Below are 16,371 nucleotides of genomic sequence, written 5' to 3' on the forward strand. Positions count from 1 at the left end.
CTGCAGTGAAAAATTTAAAGGGCTCTGAATACTTTCCGTACCCACTGTATATGGGTTTCCCTGTTTGTATTGGATTACTGAACTAAATTCACATTTTGATGATATTCTAATTTATTGAGATGCACTTGTATGTGGCTGAAATCATAGTGTCCTATACACACTGCACGTGGATCAGGCACCACGTATCTGCTGTTAGGTTCCATTTCGGTGTATTCTTACTATTCGGTGTATTTATTCTCCTGTGAGTGCTGCTGAGACCTTTGCTCCCATTCGGAAGTTATTTACAATTTTCCACCACCTACTAAGAAAACAATGGTTCACACCTCTGTCATCTGCAGATGTACAGTAATGAAAGTTTGGAATATGATACCATGGAGCAAACATGATTTCAGTGCCGGGATGGAAAAAAACTGTTATTCATTAATCTGAAAAATATTCCTTTTCATTGCTGTGACATTGTTGCGCCCTTTTAAAGGTTAAATGGTCTAATTGTTATTGTGCAGTAAATACAAATCGCTACATGTATGTGACATCATCAGCTTAAAATAACCCATCACAATGGAATTTACACTGTGCCACTCCAGAGATAATTAAAATAGTCACCCAGGGTGCATCTGCCAGGGTGGGTGTGCAGGAATGAGGGGGGAAAGGATAATGTAAAGTCTGTATCATGTATAGGATCACCAGTATATGTTTGTGTAGTATAGAGTGATACACTGCAAGCCTAATATAGTATTATGTACATTTATTTATTTATACAGATCTATGTATTTTGTTAAAAGAGGGTGGGGTAGAAGAAGGATTGGAGTGCAGAATAAGGGTGGGACAGAAGAAAAAGGAGGTGATTGACTGAGACCTACAGTAGGAGTGGGTGGAGGGAGATGTGAGCTGAGATCCATTCACACACTGACTCTGCTAGCCTGCACTTGTCTGTTACCTATCTGGTTGATGATTACAACTCCCAGCACAATGCAGCAGTAGCACTACAGAGCCCAGCAGTGCTGCAGCCTTTCCTCCAGCACTTCAATGAAGAGCAGAGAACTGACCAGACAGAAGAGAAAGCAGCTGCATCCCACTGTTGAGTCACCATGAAACCTGTGGACTTCCATGGAGAGCTGCTCCTTCTCATGTGCCTCTGCCTTGTATTTGGAGAGCAGGTAGGAATTTATGACAGTCCTATCTGCACTTAATAAGTCACAGGTTCCTGATTAGCAGTTTGTCAGACTTTGTCCTAGTAATGATGCAATCTGTGCTGCTGTGTATTAATATATATACACTGAGTGTGGTGTAAATCAGGATTCTGCTGCAATATGTTCTTCCTTCTGGATTACAGACAAAGCAGCAGCACTGCAGTAACAGCAAAAAGTAGAATGGTCAGCTCCATTAGAAATTGATGGTGACTGCCTAACAGCATTGCCAGTAAGGCAGTATATGGGGAATCCTCAGCCACATTGGTATAATGAGGGATGGGTATCAGTTATCTATGGAATCTGCATCTGTAAATACCCCAGTCCCATATGAAACCCCTCTACAAGCATCTATGAGAGCAATCACATAAATTACCATTGGATTCATTGAAAGAGTATCTGTAGGGATTCTCTTAGGAGCAGTCATGATGGATAAATGATAAATGATAGCGTATAACATGGAATTGTAAGGGAATGCTTTTATTCGCTTATAGCAATTGTCAGTATCAGCAGCAGAAACATTCGCTCTCATACAAAGACTGGTAGATATTACCATTATTGACAGGCACACTGAAGGTGCAGGGAAGAAGTACAGGCAACACCCCCTAAAATAACAGCCAAGGTGCCTCCATTACCAGTGCCTTCAAAGAGATCCCAAAGTGCCCCCCTCCCAGGAACAATATCACTGGGAATATACTAGGCACAGACTGTTACATTGAATTAAAGGTATTTTCCTGTTCTTTAAAACAGATTATGAAGTATTTGATCAGTGGGGGACTGAATTCCGCCACCATGCTGTTTGAAGGGTTGGTGGCAGTCCAACTTAGGGTTAACCAGGAGCAGCACTGTCCTTACTAACAGCTATGCCTGGTATTACAATGCATTACCGCTTTGTGTAATTTATGGGAATAGTACTGTGCTATAATACTAAAGGTATGAAGCCATGCTTTACAGAGCACCACGCCCCCTTTATAGAGCTGAGAGTCGCACCTCCACCTGTCTAATATTACTGGCCTATCCTCCAAATTATAAAAGACAGGAAGAATTACATGTATTACACTAAAATAACCCTTTCATGGTTCCCATAAAGTATGATACCCCCCAAAATACCCCCCCCCCCGGTATGCATTCCTCCACACAATTTACCCCCACAGTACCCCCCCATATAACATAGTATTATGACCCCCAAAGTGCCACTAGTAAAGTATGATGACACCACTGTGACACAATATGATGCTGTCCCAGTGCCCCCAAAACAGTATGCAGCCACAGTGCAAACAACATAGAATAATGTCCCATAGCCACCACACACAGTTTGATGCCTCTACAGTGCCCTAAACCCAATGTGATGTCCTCACTTTTCCCCAATAAACATTGAGTCACCAACGGTGCCCTCTATGATATGCCCCTTCCCCACACTGATGCCCCCACATCCCCCCACAAAGTATGATGCCTCCACAATCCGCCACACAGTATGATGGCCCTCATATCACTGTATGATGGCTGCCACAGCTCCCACCCCCACACTGTATAATAACCCTACAGATGTGCAGACTGAGGCCTTGTGCAGCAGGTGTGATCTAGTGATGTCATCATGCCTCATGTGTCGCGGGCGGAGGAGGGGACGCCGCGCTCTCCCACTGCTCGGGTCCGGCTGCGGCTGCTGCGGCCTGCTGCTGCTGCTGCTGCTGCTCGGTGGCTCGAGCGATGGGCCGGATCCCGGGGACTCGAGCGGCACTCCTCGCTCGTGAGTGAAAGGGGATTGGGTTTTGGGATAGTTTATTGTCCGTGACGCCACCCACGGTTGTGGTGATTAAGTGGACACCACCGCTGCTCCGTCTGGGGAGCCCGGGAGTGATGGTATGGAGCAGCCAGTTGTTGATTTGCCCCTCCGTGGGTAGGGGTTTTGGTGCTCCCGGGGCCCAGTGATGGGGTTGGTATGGTGGACAGGCGGGTATGGGGCCTGTGGAGGTGCAGGGGCGCAGGGGCAGCGCTGTCCCGCACGGCACGGAGGTACTCACTCAGCCAGTAAACACGACACAGTTCTCGGTAAACAAACGGCTGGTTGGACGGGTCCCTCGGACGGTTACGGTGCTGCGGTTCCCTGCAGTTAGCGGTGACGGTCTCTTCCCTGCACCTATGTAAAGTCTCTTGGTAGCGATGGGTCCCCACCGGTTACCCACTCCTCGGCTTCAATCTGGGCCGAAGGAGTCCTACTTTGCCCGCAGGCGCTGGCCCTGGGAAACTGGTGCCCTGGCGGTGGCGGTGTCTCCCCTTCACGGTCGGGCTGTTGCCTTCAATCAGGACTTGGTTGTTAGGAGACAGAGGTCCCCTTCACTGACGGATTTGGCAAATTATGGCGACTCCTAGCCTTGCCGGGATCCGAAAGGCCCCTGCCCTGGTGCTGACTGTTCTTCGTATACTGCTCCAGTACCGCCGGGTCACCACCCGTCCGCGGTCCTTCCAGCAACCTCCGAACAGTCCCCCTGCAGACTATCACCGCCGTCTGCTGACCTTGCTGTCTCAGTCCGGGGCACACACCCGGACCAACTTCAGGCTTCCTTAACTGTTTCTTTTCTGTCGCCACTCTTACTGTCCTCCTTTACCACTTCACTGTTTACTCCTTCACTGCCCTAGCTGTTCTGCCTGGTTCTCCCGCCTCCAGGGCTGTGAACGCCTCGGTGGGCGGAGCCAACCGCCTGGCCCACCCCCTGGTGTGGACATCAGCCCCTGGAGGAAGGCAACAAGGATTTTAGGTTAGCTTAGATGTACCTGCCGGGAATGTGGGGTGCATGTGATGTTGTGACCTGTGACCCCTGGCTTGCCCAGGGCGTCACACATGCATTGAGACTCTGGTACCCTGGCTGAATGGTGGCGCAGGTAGCTGATGATTTGTGGCCCTTTCATCTCACTGGCCCCATGGCAGTCACATGATCTTTGTCACTTCTTTGCTCTCATAGGATTTCCTGAAATATTTTCTAAATTGATGGACCTAGTGACAGTCCAGGAAATTAGTCTTCATAAAACAATTTTAATGCTGCCTAGTAACTTTACTTCAATGCAATGTATGAATTAATATATATATGTATAGAAGTTGCTATCAGTAATGATATTTATGTAGCTGGGGTTGAATTCACATGTGTGTGAGGCTTCATTGCAAGTCAAATCATTTAAAGTGAATCTGTCACCAGGTTTTTGCCAGCTAATCTGAGAGCAGTATAATGTTGGGGCAGGGATCCTGATTCCAGCAATGTGTCACTTTCTGGGCTGCTGTTTTGATAAAATAGCAGTAGATTATCATTAGAGGACTACTTGACCTGCTGTCAGTTAGTCCAGCATATTCCTAATATCTGTATAAGGTCGGAATCACACTTGCGAGTGACTCACGTAATACGTGCGAGTCTCACATCGCATCACCCAACACGGCCTGCTGCTCTCGGGACAGAAACGTCTCAGCTGCATAGAAATACATGCAGCCGACCTGCTCCTGTCAGGAGAGTGTGTGGCTGTGCTGGGTGATGCGACGCGAGACTAGTGCAAGTCACGCACAAGTCACTTGCAAGTGTAACTCCGGCCTCACTGCTAGATCTGCAGCGGACAAAACATTGATTTAATCAAAATGACAGCAAACAGCTCAGTAAGTGACACATCGTTGGAATCAGGGTCTATGTCTCTACATTATGCTGCTCTCAGATGGGGGAGACAGATTCCCTTTAAAATGACTGCCTCTCAAATAGAAACCAAACAGACCCATGATAGTGAATGGGGTTTGTGAGGCGCTGTGTGGATCCATTGTTGGCTGCATGTGTTTTTTTTGCAGGCATTTGCATTTTTCTGTCCCTTTAATGCAGGAGCGCATAACTTTTTTGGTCTGAGGGCCACATGGCAGATTGAAATAACCGCATGAGCCTCAATAAAACATCATAAACACCGCACTTATTGCACAGCCATTTCATCTACTTCTGAACTAGATGATGACTTGGTCACAGACATGGCCACACAGTGCACCATTAATAGTTACCCATCCCTACGGTGTTATCTGGCTCTCAGCGGCGTAAGCTTGTGAGCCCCAATGTGAAATCTCCAACAGGGCCACCAAATATCACAGGCCTGTAATGTTAACAGTCTTAGGCTCTGTGCGCACTAGCCGGATTTCCTGCGGTTTTGCTGCATGTTTCGCTGCAGAAAATGTTCTTAACCTTTCTGCAGTGATTCCCCAGCAAATCCAATGGGAAAAAAAATGCTGTGTGCACTAGGCTGATTTTGACAGCTGCAGGTTTTGCTGCGGAATTCCCGCTGCAAAGACAATTGCATGTCACTTCTTTTCCGCAGGTAGCTGCGGGATTTCACTAATGTAATTGTGAAATCCCGCAGGGAACAACCTGCGGAAAATCCGCACCAAATCCACACCAAAATGCAACAAACCGCATGTGGATTTCAGTGCGGTTTGGTACGTTTTTTTTCCGCAGGTGCGGAAATCTTTGAGAGCCTGCGGAATTTTCTTAAGAAAATTCCATTTTCTAGTGCGCACAGGGCCTTAGTCTTCTTATATGGACCTTTTGGCCCACTCATGGCTCCAGGGTCTGCTGACACTCCTCTACTCCCTTATATGAAAAATACATTTGAGCATCCACCAGACACTGTCAGACATGTCTGTGACCATATACACTCCTCAACATTGAAAATGCAACTTATAGAATGATATATATGTTATAGAATGATACAGTAAATATCACAGGATCAACTTGTTAATGATATACAAATGCTTGATGGAGACAAGTCTGGAGATATAACAGGCCTCAGTAGCAGATTTAGGTCACAGGGGCTGCTCAAGCTGAAGGGATTATGGAGTGGGGTGGCATAATGGACACTAACCGGGCCCCTCTAGTCATAATTCCAGGTATATATGTACCGCCCCGCGGGCTCGGCTGCGACCGCCGAGCCGCTCGGATCCATGCTCGTACTGCGGGTGGTGGCTCGAGCTTCTCACGGACCCGGGGGTCACGTCGCTCTGCAAGGGAGTTGGAGCTACACACGGGGATTTGGGTGTTTGGTTTGAAATGATAGTTCGTGACGCCACCCGCGGGTTGTGGTGATTGTGGACACCACCGCTGCGGTGAAGGTGTGGGGGCCCCCGGGAGCGGTGTAGTAACGCAGCTAGGTGTTGACCACTCCGTGGGTAGGGGATGTTGGTCCTGGGGTCCAGCGGGCCGGGGCCCGGATGCAGGGTATAGTGTTGCGGTGCGGCACGGTGCCTGATGGCACTGGTGTACTCACTCTGACACAAGACACTGGAGTCACTGGTAAACCAAACGGAGTGATGAACGGGGCCTGCAGCCAGCTGCAGCTTTTCCCAGATTAGGTTGGTGGTGCCCGCCTTTCTCCTGCACCTCTGTGTATGAATCTTGACTCTTGTGCCTAGACACTGGTAGTCCGCTCCCCGACGTGTATCTGTCGTAGGAGCCCGTTTGCCCGCAGACGCTGGCACTTTGGATCTCTTGCCCTTGGCGGTGGCACTTATCCGGAATGGTTGGGCTGTTGCCTTCAATCGGGACTTAGGTGGGAATGAACCCCTGAGGTCCAGACCGCAATCAGTTAATTTGACTATGGTGGTGGCTTCTAGCCTAGTTCGGGGTCTGAGTACCCTGCCTGGTGCTCCGGTATCCAGTTGGCTCCCCGGTTCGGTTCCGGCAGGCCACTACCCTGTCCCGGTCCCTTATGGTTCCACCGGTCGTTTTCCCGGTCTCCTGCAGGCGACCACTACCATCTGCCTCCTTGCCAGTGGCGACTGGGCGACGACCCAGCCACCTGGTAGTCTCTGGGCAGCCTGGACACAAGACAGCCCGTGAACTTGAACTTGACTCTTCCAGAGCCTGAGCTAGACTTTACTAGACTACTTGGGTTCCTGCCTCCAGGCCTGTGAAGTCCTCGGTGGGTGGAGCCAACCGCCTGGCTCCACCCATCCTGGTGTGGACATCAAACCTGGAGGGTGGTGACAAGGCTTCTTAAGTTTGACTGATGTTACCTAACTGGGAAGGGGTGTGTAGTGTTGTGTGGCTACCTGGGACGACCTGGATAGTCCAGGGCGTCACATATAACAGCTATGGAACCAGTGGTAATGCCATTTCTCCAAAGTGTTCCAGTAGCCTTTTTTTTTAAAAACTCAAAAGGTCGCTTGTTCCTCATGCTACTGTGAGCAGCCTATGTGGCCTAAACATGCAGCATTTCCAGACTTTGGAGGACATTGGTTGGCTATAGCAAAGGGTCTTGTCAGCAGTGGATTTTGATGAATAGCCCAAGTGCATTCAGGACGGCAGAACATTGCTCAGACAACCATTAATAACAGCATTGATAGCAGTCAAGGAGTGTAAGTGCTGGGATTCCTATGTGTAAAACTCATAAGTGATTACTGAATAAAGTGAGATGTTTTGAAAATGTAGTTTGCCTTTTTGTAACATTTACATGTTATTAACATGTCTATCCCATCCTGTGATTTCCATAATTCCACAGCTTTTTCTTGTTGTTTGAATTTCAATGGTGAGGAGTGTAGCTGAGGGCGGCACGTGGCCCCCGAGCACCACTGCTATAATGGAACCAAAAATGGAATGTTGAACTCTAGTGTGAACCTGGCCTGAAATGTAACACTCACGGCCCTATGTTATAAGTGATGACTGTACTTATATAGGCGCAAACACTTTACGGCTTCTGTTTTATGTAAATACATATTATTATATGTAATGTAAAAAGTGTTGGAACTTTGCAAAATGCATGTTGCAAATACATCTGCTTGCAGTCAGGATATAGCACGCTACTGCTTATATATAGTGATCTTGTAATAGTGTAAAAAAACAACAGTTTGTTGTGCAAAACGTCAATGTGTACAAGAACCTAAAGGAAAAATGCTGGCACGACCGCCACATCCAGTTTCATGGAACAATAGGATCAAACAAAATATGTCCAAAATAAATCAGCTTGATACATATAAATGATCATGAAAATTTGAGGAAAGAGCGGCACTCATCAGTGGGAATATCAGTAAAGTGCACTTTATATCGGTCACAGGATTGCAGACAGAGACGTCAATGAAATGAGTATCAACTGTTTCGCCTGAGTACACGCTTCTTCCGGCTCACACATCATCACTAGTACTTCCCCTCCATTTGGGCCTCCTTCACATGTGTGTATAAAAAATGTACGTGTAACATCGATACCCGTGTCATCAGTGTTTTCCATCAGTGTGCCATCCGTGTGTCATTCGTTTTTTTTTTTTCGTTTTGGCTAAAAAAATAAGATATAATAAAGCTTGCTCTATACTTTCAATGTTAAACATGTTCAGAACACGAATTGTACACTGCCATCCGTGTGTTGTACATGTTTTTCACGGACCCATACACTTGAATTGGCCTTTGTCATCCGTGCTCCTGGAAAAAAAAATGTTGTTCAGACGGGCACATTTCCATGTGAAAACACGAACATGTGAGCAACTTCATAGGTTATAATAGGTACATTTGGTATCCATGAATAAATGGATACCACACATACCGGAAACACGGACATGTGAAGGAGACCTTAGGCTGGATTCACACAATTAGAAGCGATATGCTAATGACCCTCGGCTCAGACTTTGCTGCCAGCGTGAGCCGACTGTCATGCAACTGTGAACTGATCCTGCAATTGGATCACAACTGCGGAGGAGAGGAAGGGATTAATCTCCCCATCTCCTCCATTGTCAGCTGATGTAATTATTGCACTGCACTTGGATGTCATCCGAGTGCAGTCCGATGTTTCACTCGCACCCATAGACTTGTATGGGTGCGAGTGACACGTCTCTCGCTGACAATCGCAGCATGCTGCGACTTTTCTCTCATCCAGAATATGGATGAGAAAATAAGCTGACCATCTGCTCTCCCTCATTGAATAACCTTGGTCCGCGTACAATGCAAGATTTTCTCGTATTACACTCATCTGAGTCATACACTTGTGTGAGCATACCCTTATACAGGATATCCCACCCATATTGTTTAAATTTATTACTATCAATTACTAATCATTGCTCATTTTACTGATGTCTAAGTCTGCAATCCTGTGACCAAAAAAAGCAGAGTGAACTCAAATTGCCAGTGGTGAATGCCGCTCCTCTTGCTTTTCTCAGAATTTTCAAAATGTCAATGTATTCTCGGCCAATCCCACCCATGTTGGCAGGTTCTATAGACCTTAAACATGTTTAAGGGTCTTTTTACACAGGCAGATACATTTCCAATCAGCACTTGGTAAGGACCAAGATGACCTAGCAGCGACTCAGTCTGGTCCTTACAAATAATATTCATCAGATCGATTGTTTCCCTCTTTTACACATGGGGAATGTGCTGTCGTCTCACAATATTTTTTTGCCTGCATGCACGATGTGATCAGTTGAGTAATGAGGTTTTGCTCACGTGCTGGCTGATCGCTGACCACATTTACTTGGGACAGTGGTCGGTAATGAACTTTCCTTTGTTCGTTCAAGCGACTGTCAGCTTCTGTAAAAGGATCTTTAAATAATTAAAGGTCTTTTGAGGATTTGTCATCTAAGTAATCACTTAATACTGTAGTTTTCATGATCTCCGCACTTACAAGGATACAGTAATATTCATACAGTATATACGGTACTGTACTTTATACATAAAGAAAGAAGAAATCTTTATTTTTACAGAAAGTCCTCCTGCATTCCATATGTATAACCTCTAGCGTTTATCCTGGGGATTTGGTGCACACAGGACACTACAAATACACACAGTTCAGTTTCAGAAAGGATGTCCTCTATGGAGCTCAGGTTTTTATAGAGTTTTGTATTTATAGCATTCCCTGCAATGAAATCATGTAAGTTCATACCTTGCCTGTCGTAACTTCTATTCTGCTCTGTCTCCAGCTCAAGGGTACTATACACAGTGTTTATAGACACAACTTCTGCATACTTCACATAGAAGACAAAACGACATGATAGCAGATGAGAACATTCTGTTTGTTGACTTTACGTTATGATTATGGACTAAAATGACCCTATTCTTGAGATAAATGTTGAGTCACAATAGAAAGAAGGAACTATGGAAACACTGCAGGGTCGAGTCCTAACACAGGTTAATTTAACGGCAAAAAGAACCTTCATGTAATATTTGTACTCTTAAAGGGGTTGTCCATCTTACTTTTAAAATCTATAGGTTTTCTGTCTGTAAAATAAAAAAATCAGCTTTACTTTACCCCTACACATTACCGTGCTGGTACTCCGCCGCTCCACCAGACTTTATTGATACGGCTGCAGCGGTGACATCACGCCAACATCGTGTGACTGCAACAACCAATCACCAGGCTCACCAATGATGATGCTGTAGATGGCACAAGACCACTGAGTATTTATTGGCTGCAGCAGTCACATGTCACAAAACACCAAGTGATTGGCAGGCCTTATCAACAAAGAGTGGGGCAGTAGCAAAGCAGCAGCGAATAAGTACAACTTACTTTGTTATTTTCACATTCAGGAAGCCTATGATTTTAAAAAAATATTAAAGAAGGACAATCCCTTAAGTTCACCATAGACATTATTTAAACGTTCTCCACACCCAATTTCGATCGTATCAGACAACGATCTGATGTGTTTGGGGTCTCCTGACTAATTCCCTAACAGATGATTTTGGGTAAGACAAGGGAGGCTGAAATGTAAACACTTGACACTGTTGCTTTAAGGGGAAATAAAATGCTGCCAGATGTGTTTGGCAGCAGCTTTTTCTCCTCTCCCCATTCAGAACAAATAGCCAGTCAGCTGAGCTCTGTGTGTAAATCGCTGGGGGAGTAATTAGAGATAGCTGATGACAAGCTTTTAACTGACATCTCATTTATACAGTCACCTTTTTCCTGCCAAACATATTGTGTGGTCTTTCCTGATCACATTGTGCATTTCCACATATCTGAATAGTCAGATAGGTAAGAAAATCCCAGCAAATATACATAGTCGCTCTAGGTATCTGTCATGATTCATGCATGGCTCTGCCGTTCCTGAGCAGTGTATGTCTACCGCCCCGGGGCTCGGCCGGCTGCCGAGCCGCTCGGAGCCGTGCTCGCCGGTGGGTGACTCAAGCTCTTCACGGACCCGGGGGTCACGTCGCTCTGAAAGGGGGTTGACGCTACACGTAGGGACTTCGGTGGGGAGGTCCGGGGACGGTGTTGCGCAGCTTGGTGTTGATCCCCTCCGTGGGTAGGGGGATGATGGTCCCAGGGGCCCGAGGGAGGTGCTGAGGCGAGGGGATGGATGTGTGCTGGGGTGTCGGCGCGGTGCGTGGCCCGATGGCACTGGTATACTCACTATGATAAACACGCTGGAGTCTCTGGTAAACCAAACAAGATGGTGAACGGTGCCCACAGCCGGCTGCAGTTTTCCCCTTATGAGGTTGGTGGTTTCCATCTTTCTCCTGCACCTCACTTAAGTAGAAATCACTACTCCTATGCCTGAGCAACGGTAGTCCACTCCCCGGCCTGATATGTGTCGGGAGAGCCCTCTTTGCCCGCAGACGCTGGCTCCTCGAGTCTCTATGCCTGGGCGGTGGCTTTACCCCTATGGTTGGGCTGTTATCTTCAGTCGGGTCTTAGGTGGGAAAGGTCCTAAAGTCCAGTCCTCAATCAGTTGATTTGACTCAGCCCGGTTGTTTCTGGGCCTCGTACTGGGTCTGAGTACCCCTCCTGGTGCTCCGGTTTCCAATCGTTTCCCCGGTTCGGTACCGGCGGGCCACCGCCCGTCCCCGGTCCCTACGGTTCCACCGGCTGTAATCCCAGCTCCTTCAGGTGGCCACCACCGTCTGCCTCCTTGCCAGGGGTGACTGGGCTCCAACCCAGACACCTGGTGTAGACTTTGGCAGGCCTGAGCACAGGTCTGCCCTTGAACTTGACTCCACTTCACTCCACTGTCAAAGCTCAACTCTAACTAACTGTTTTCCCGCCTCCGGGTCTGTGAACTCCTCGGTGGGCGGAGCCAAGCACCTGGCTCCGCCCCCCCTGGTATGAACATCAAACCCGGAGGGAGGGGACAAGGGTTTTGTAGTTTGGCTGCTGTCACCTTACTAAGGAAGGGGGGGGCGTGTGTGTATGGGACTACCTGGCTAGTCCAGGGCATCACATATGTATCCTGCCTCCAGGGTTTAGGTCCCTTGGGAGGGGCTTGTTCATTTTGGCCTCATTCCGGTGGTCGCGCCACCATATTTCGTTGCTGCTACCTCCAGGACGCTTCCAGTAATATTTCCGGCTCTGCTGCGTGCACTGTTCCTGAGAGAAGTTCTCTGTTTCTTGTCCTGCTACCTGGAACTGTTTGTCCTGACCTTCGTCCCTCCTGCCTGACCTCCATTTCCCCGACCTGATCTCAGTTTCCCCGGCCTCTCCTGACCTCCGTCCCTCCTGACCTTTGTCCCTCCTTCCCGACCTTTCCTCCGTTCCTCCCTGTCCTCCGGACTCCGGTCCTGTTCAATGTCCTCCACTCCCCTGTACTTACTTGCTTTCCCGGTATCTGACCTTGGCTCTGTTCTTTGACTTTGGCTTGTTTTCTCCTCGGTTCAGACGTGACATCCCATCATAGTCCCTGACTGATTGACTTTCCCTGCTCTTGTGTTAGCGACCTCTAGTGGGCTTCTGTCTTGTTGCACTCAGGAGTTCTCTTTCTACACGAGTCCCAGCGCCCCCTAGCGGTAGCTTAACAGTATCATAAAGGATATGTATAGTCAGAAAATAATTACATAAAACGTTTTTATGTGACATAATTTTTTTTAGCAATTTTTTTTTATATCATGATCTGCATTAAAAATATAATGAGTAATCTTGCAATTTACACCCTAAACACTATGGCATTTTGTCAATTCAGAAAAAGAGTTTACAGCAACTTCCTTATCATAAAAGGAATCACTACAGTGACAGGTAACACTTCTATGCACAGCTGATAACACAGAATCCAAGTGCAATAGCTGATGTCACAATTTCCCCTGATCTCCCCCCCCCCCTTCCTTCACAGGGATTTTTGCACAAGCTCAATAGATAATTCAATACAAAAGACCGTATCAGAGTCGGACCATAGTGGTTATGTACATGTGTTGTTTCCTGAAACAACAGGAAGTTACAGTCTAAAAAGCCCCAGTGGCCACTGTGAAAACTACAAGAGTTCCATTTTTTAAAATAATTTTTAATAAAAATCGTAATATAAAAAAATCATTTGCAAAAGATAAATTATTTAAAAAAAAACCCCATAAAAACCTGATTTAAAAAATAGGTCATTTTCTGATCATGTTCCCTTCAAATACAGTTTACTTATGTATTTGATTTATAAACAAGAAGTGCAATTGTTTAGGTTTGTATCCATCCACGTGAAATCTTTTCTAATTGCTTCTTGCTTAAAACCATTGTCTGAATCCTAAAAGTACAAAGGGCCTTGCATATCTGTCAATGTGTATTGGGAAAGAAACAAAAGTTGTTGGATGGTCCTTTGAGAGGTATTCATAGCCACAATGTCTCACTGTTTCTCATTGTTTCTCATTGTTTCTAGGCAAAATTGCCCCTGTCAAGAAGATTTCAAAGAACTACCCACAAGGCTACAATCATTTAAAAATGTCTCAGCTAATGTCATATTCCATTGTGCTGTAGCCATTAGTTGCCTTGTCTTGATTCATCGTTCTATTGTGGGGCAGCGGAGGATGTTCCTTCTCAGTTCACATTTTTAGCCACCATAAAGAATTGTGGTTGTTTAGGGGCGGATTAGTCAAATATTCATTAGGAGAGAGAGACATTAACTATATCCACATAAAATCACAAGTCTACAAAAGTGCCATCACAATGGTGGCAGGCTAAAGTAGTGAAGAGAGATTATTTCTTACGCAAAAATATGGTGTAATGCTCAATTATCTGGCCAAATCCAATGAAACGCAAAAAACCTGCAGGACATTATTGAAATGTAATCCAGCACCCACTCCAGTGTTTCTTTAAAATCCAATATGCTCCTTTATTTCATTCCAGGGGAATAATTAATAGTGTGAAGCACAGCTTAAGAACCTACGCGTTTCCAACTGTAGAGTTCTTACTCATGGTGTAAAATCAGCATAATAGTATAGACATATTAATATACTCACCTAGTGTCATCTTCTCTGTTTTCCAGCGTTGCTCTGGTTCCTTTCTTATTCGTTTAAGGGCGAATCTGACTTGCTAGATCACAGTGCACTCTGTGTGTGAGATGGAAGATGCTATAGCAGTGTAGTCTGTGAAGCCCCATTATGACGCTTTATAGACTTAGGCGGGCTTTGCACGTTGCGACATCGCAAGCCGATGCTGCGATGTCGCACGCGATAGTCCCCGCCCCCGTCGCAGGTACGATATCTTGTGATAGCTGGCGTAGCGAAAATTATCGCTACGCCAGCTTCACATGCACTCACCTGACCTGCGACCGTCGCTCTGGCCGGCAACCCGCCTCCTTCCTAAGGGGGCGGGTCGTGCGGTGTCATAGCGACGTCACACGGCAGGCGGCCAATAGCGGCAGAGGGGCGGAGATGAGCAGGATGTAAACATCCCGCCCACCTCCTTCCTTCCGTAGAGCCGACGGCGGCAGGTAAGGTGAAGTTCCTCGCTCCTGCGGCGTAACACACAGCGATGTGTGCTGCCGCAGGAACGAGAAACAGCATCGTACCATCGCTGCAGCAAAATTATGGAAAAGTCGGAGCTTGCAATGATGATACGATAACGACGCTTTTGCGCTCGTTCATCGTATCATCTAGGATTTACACACTACGACATCGCAAGTGACGCCGGATGTGCGTCACTTTCGATTTGACCCCACCGACATCGCACCTGCGATGTCGTAGTGTGCAAAGCCGCTCTTAGATTGTAAAATCCACTTCCAGCTTACACATAGACCCCAGTGTGATCCAGAGAGTCGCAACTTCAGCCTAGTGACTTCAAAAAGGATTGGCGAGGTGATGGACACCGAAGAAGATGGCAATCAGTGGCCATATATCTTTGCTACATTACATACACATTCACACAGGTTCATCCCATAAAATTTTTAATTTGAGTTCTTTAATTGATATACAACAAGTCATTCTTGTACTTCATACCTGAAGTTGTTGTAGTTTCAAACCACAAAATCCAAATCGCTTCTTTGGCAAGAACTTGCTTAAACCAGTTGCATGCCACACAGAGTTTTACACAAACTTTGCCGACTGTCATGGTGGCGTTAAGAAGCCCCTCACCTGTAGGTCGCCTCAGGGTCTTCACGTGCTGGGAATCTTCTGGCAACAGGTATGTCAGGTTAACTTCAATAGGAATCATGACGCCACTCTCGGTAATTGCGGTCAGGGGGTGACCGCCACGCAGTTTAGCGAGCGTCTGAGGCTGATGGTGTTTGCAGTCTGGTGTTATGGCCTCCCGAGAATAAGGCTGGCCCCAGGGGCTCGAGTATAGGTGCATGTAGAACCACAGGTCGCTGAAGAACTCACACACAGTCCAGAAATGTCTTTCAGGGTTTTTATTCACTTTTTGCCGGTAGAGTGAGACAACTCGGGCGATGCTATGATGAACCAGGTGGAACCAGGTATCCCTCAGGCTGATATAGGAGTGACTGCTGACTCGCCTTCCTGCATCTTTGTTTCGGACCACCTATGACTTGAAGTATATCGTGGGATGCGTCCAGGGAAGTCGCTACTGCCTTTCTTTCCTTTCTGACCCGTTTGCTGACAGCGTGGACCAAGGATAAGATGGCTCCAGGCTCGATCCTCCTTATGGGCCTCCTCGTTGCTGTTGATGCTGCGGGTTCTGTGTTGGTTGGTGTGGAACCTCTAGTCCCACCGCCTACAGGATTTAGCAGACCACTAAATGGATGTCTGGCTCTAGGGACCTGTACCCCATGTGTGCATTCATTACCAGTAGTCCTCGTACTCGACTCCTTACTGCTCTCCTTCTTCGGGTGTCTTTCAGTCTAACTTGGTGCTAATGTTCTCCCCCGCCAACAGCCACTGCACGTGCAGGGTCTGACAATGTTCCGCTCTTCAGCCCTACACTTCAGACACGACTGCTCCACTCCTTCTCCTCTGACTGCCACTGCACACTCCTTGTCTCCAGTCCCACTACCCACCACTCAAAGGGATGCGAGGGCTACGCTCCTTTCCTGGGTCTGGCCAGGGGTCTCCTC

General features: G+C 47.0%; 1 protein-coding gene across 2 annotated transcripts in view; it reads left to right on the plus strand.

Moving 5' to 3' along the window:
* The first annotated feature begins 881 nt into the window (after positions 1-881).
* The window catches only part of LOC142310960 (neurotrypsin-like), a 121,840-nt gene continuing 106,350 nt past the window's right edge, over positions 882-16,371 (plus strand). For both annotated transcript variants that reach the window (XM_075348844.1, XM_075348845.1), the window contains exon 1: positions 882-1,157. In XM_075348844.1, coding sequence (XP_075204959.1) covers positions 1,089-1,157 — 69 coding nt within the window. In that variant the 5' untranslated portion in view covers positions 882-1,088. The remainder of the gene's footprint in view (positions 1,158-16,371) is intronic.

This window comes from Anomaloglossus baeobatrachus, chromosome 5, assembly GCF_048569485.1.
Source record: "Anomaloglossus baeobatrachus isolate aAnoBae1 chromosome 5, aAnoBae1.hap1, whole genome shotgun sequence".
NCBI classification, from domain to species: Eukaryota; Metazoa; Chordata; class Amphibia; order Anura; family Aromobatidae; genus Anomaloglossus; species Anomaloglossus baeobatrachus.